Source organism: Photinus pyralis, unplaced genomic scaffold (genome assembly GCF_008802855.1).
Source record: "Photinus pyralis isolate 1611_PpyrPB1 unplaced genomic scaffold, Ppyr1.3 Ppyr1.4_LG8, whole genome shotgun sequence".
NCBI lineage: Eukaryota > Metazoa > Arthropoda > Insecta > Coleoptera > Lampyridae > Photinus > Photinus pyralis.
Genome location: NW_022170819.1, coordinates 22,385,139 through 22,389,304, shown reverse-complemented (window position 1 = coordinate 22,389,304; position 4,166 = coordinate 22,385,139). Strand labels below are relative to the sequence as shown.

Genomic DNA, 4,166 nt, shown 5'->3' with positions numbered 1-4,166 from the left:
GTAATGTGTTCTTAATAAATAAATAGTGAGATTGTATCTTTAATCGATCAGTCTGAAGCAAAGATGAGTATTGACAAGTTCGGTAAACACATTCTAAATCAATCAAAAGCTGAAGAGGTGTCTTCTTATACGTATGAGTCATACTTGTATCTGTTGGGAACGCACGCCGAGAATACGCCGTTCATACGTTGGCACACCTCGAGTAGAACACCACAAGCGTTTGCATTTCCTCTAACGGAATGTGTTGTAATTAAGAGTTCCTGGTCCCCGCGCCATGGAACTACTATTATTATAAACGAACGTTTGTACAATACTCCGTTGAAGTTAATAGGGATAACACTACGTAAAGGTGACATCATCAAAGCCAAATGTCCGAAGAATAATGCAGGGCAGTTATTTTGCTTGGAACTACTATTACAATCACGTCTCAGGAAATGAGTAAAGTACAGCTAGTGGAAGAATTACATAAACCTGCAAGAAGGAACTTTCCTAGGCGGCACGTAATTATTAAAGGACTAAATGACCTATTCCAAGCCGATTTGGTGGAAATGATACCTTATGCGCCAATGAACAAAGGTTTCCGTTACATTTTGGTGGTTATAAACACATTTTCTAAATTTGTTTGGGCGTACCCTATAAAACGAAAAAATGGAAAACTGGTGGCAGATGTTATGAATAAACTTTTATCGGGACTTAAAACGACCCCGAAACATTTACAAACAGATATGGGAAAGGAATTTTATAACAAGGATTTTGGAGATGTAATGAAGAAATTCAATGTTAATCATTATAGTAGCTATTCTACCCTAAAAAGCTCTATTGTTGAGCGCGTTAACAGAACGCTTAAGTCAATTATGTTCAAGAAATTCAGCTTACAGGGTTCCTACAAGTGGCTATCACTTTTACCTCAAATAGTTGACAAATACAATTCAACTAAACATCGAACTACGGGATATAAACCTATCGATGTTAACGAGAAGAACGCCTCAAGTATTTTGAAGAGAGTTTACAGTCATATAAATGTGATTAACCCAAAACCACCTAAATTTAAAGTGGACGATTCTGTGAGAATTAGTAAATACAGAACCGTTTTCGCAAAAGGTTACACGCCAAATTGGACTTACGAGACATTCACAGTTGCTAAAGTGAAACGTTCAAATCCTACGACATATATACTAAAAGATAGTACAAATCAAGAAATAAAAGGAAGATTTTACGAACAAGAATTACAAAAAGCGCAGTACCCCGACATCCACTTGGTTGAGCGAGTAATTCGAAGAAAGGGCCAGAAATCCTTAGTGAAGTGGTTAGGATTTGACAGTTCTCACAATTCTTGGGTATTAAATAAAGATATTCTATAAATTTTGGCATTTCAAAGCTGTACTTCAAGTAAGATGTGTTTAGAAGACGGCGCAGCTGATTATACCAACTTTGAAGATCGACTCCTATCATTTCATTCATGGGTAGGAGTTCCATCGGCAGTTGAACTTGCTAATGCTGGATTTTTCTACACGCATAGCGGCGATACGGTGGAATGCTTTTATTGTAAAGTGCGCATTAATAAGTGGGAGGCCTCCGATGTACCCTTAGCTGAGCACCTTCGTTGGTCGTCACGTTGCAGATATGCAAGATTATTAAATCGTATGGCCTGCTTGAAGATTAATGAAACAGAGAAGACCTACTGCGTTTGTGGTTGTAGTCCGGGCGCTCATCTTATTTAATAAAACAATGCGATTTATTTTTTTTATTGTAATTATGGCACATGGTATTGTAAACATTTTAAATAAACATTTTAAATAACTTAGCTTGTTACTGATGATTACAAAGAATTAAGAAAATCTTCCAAACTTTGAATTGCGTTAATATCGCGATGTCCCCATGCCAATGTTCTGCAGGTGCCAGGGATAATGTATCTTTTGTCGTCCGTTGATGATAAGGCTATTTTGTTTGTCATTTCTGTGTACATGGTGTGCAAGTGAGATCGAAAACCGCTCATCTGCTTCATAATCACGCCACCTTCTTCGACTACTTTCTTATAATCTTCCTCTTTTAAGCCGTTCTTTATTACATACTTTTTTACCCCTTTAGCTTTCTTATCTACACGATCACCTACATTGACACAGTATGACTTTGCACCTGCACCGTAAAAACTAGCGATGGGGACACCGCAATATTCATCTTTCATCTTCCCCACAACTGAAATGTTGCGTGGAATACCGTGTACATTATCAAGGGGAAATTTAGATGTGTCATATCTATCCAAATATAATTTCATGTCATCATAGAAATTATTAGTAAAAATCTCCAATATAAGGGAATCGGTGTCTGTATACAACAAAGATACTTTATCTTGATATAATGGTTTTAGAAAATCGTAAAAGAACTCGTACATAACTGTTTTGGATAAATCTAAAATTGAAAAACCAACATACACCGGTTTGTTGTACTTTACGGATACTTTGGACATTTCAATTGCCACGAGATTTTCAGAGAACACCGATAAATTTTTAAAATTTGGTTTAGATATGTGGCCCTCAGCTCCAGGCTTCTTACCGATCCTCTCCCAGTGACTTACAAGTGCAACGTTAACTCGTTTGTCAACGTTTTCCATAGTTTTACCATAAATGCTGTTATTCATAGTTTTTATAGTGTCACGGCCCGATTCGCTAGTTTCACGATTACGCAGTTCCGTATTTAGATCAATATATGATTTTAACCAAGGCGATTGCATAAATTTAACCCCGCGATGAATATTTTTTAAAATTAATCCGTGTTGCAGGCATTGTCTTAGCATTCTATAATGTAAAACGTATTTTTCCTTATGATTTAAATTTGGAATTAGTTTCTTATACTTTGACCTTGAATTTGGCGGGGTTATAGATTCGGGGCAATAGGGCATGTCATTTTGCAAATTGTGGAGGGCCTCAGGGTACAGTAGATCAACATTCTAAGACATACCCGATCGGTGACTCATCTGATATTTCGAAAACATTAAAATTTTGAATTTCTTCGGGTGTGAGCCAAGCAAAGTCACTTTGTGGGAGAAATTGTGTTTGGGAATGGCCATAAAGATTGCATGCATCCAGATAAATAATAAAAGAGCTTGGTTTGGAAGGATCGTAATTGGGAAGAAATTTATTGTTAGCGATTGCTTTGCGTTTGGTGCACGTACTGACGCCGCCTCGAATACCACGTTTAAAAAAATGAAGCATGTCAATATCTGTCAGTAATTCTAATTCCACATCCGTCTTTTTTAACATAGCGTCCCAGCTAAGGCTAGGACCGGTCAGATATTGGGCAGCGTCAATTTCGTACTCGCGTAAACACACGCCTCTGTAGTTTTCAAATATATCGGCCAATAAAAGCACATCAGATTTTAAATAAATGTCCGAGTATTCGCCCAACGTCTGGCAATTAAATAAATTCCAAACTTCCTGAGCACGTCTGTATTCTTCATCGGTAATGTCCTGCTCGTGCAACATATCAAAGAAATCGCTTTTATTGGGGATCGTAGTTAGATTAAGCTTATCGTATGAGTCTACAAACGAATACGGAAAAACACCTTTTTGTCGAATTAATTCAAATTCACGTCCAGATCCAAAAAATTGTGTAATTTCAGTGCACTCGCTATCACTCAAATTTTTGGCAAGAACATTTAATGAACTGGCCAGAAAACGAAAACTATCGACGAAACGTATTCTCCATATTAGGTTTTTTGGAACTCCGTTCTCCACGATTTGATCTACTACAATATGCTTCGAAAAAGAAATATATTTTTCCTTATTTCCGGCAATAACGTCTATAGTTTCATTCTCTAAAGCCAGGGATTTAACGAAAAGATGGCTGTCGTACCCGGTCAAATTGTGGAAAAATACAGGGATAAAATTTGGATTTTGAAGCTGTAAATTACATATAGAATGACATAATCCGGCCCTGACGAAAGAAGTCTGATGGTCGTGGTCGATCACTTTTACATCTCCCTCAACAAAAGGTTTCTCACAAATCCCACAACTTGTGGCAAGATTAATTTGTCTCCGTTCCTCTTCTGTTAAAATTTGTAAAGGTTTACTTTGCTTAAAATGTTGATTGTATATGGTTAGAATATCATTCTGTAGCATATTTATAAACTGCACTGGGGCATTGGCACCTCGATAAATTTGAAACTT

At 37.0% G+C, this 4,166-nt stretch overlaps 1 protein-coding gene across 1 annotated transcript; it reads right to left on the bottom strand.

The window, feature by feature from the left end:
• Positions 1-2,939: 2,939 nt before the first annotated feature.
• On the bottom strand, positions 2,940-4,166 carry LOC116179464 (the record flags this gene model as incomplete). The annotated part of the gene is given in 1 exon segment (XM_031499257.1): positions 2,940-4,166. A coding segment is annotated over 1 exon segment (1,227 nt), but the record flags the coding sequence as incomplete, so codon positions are not given.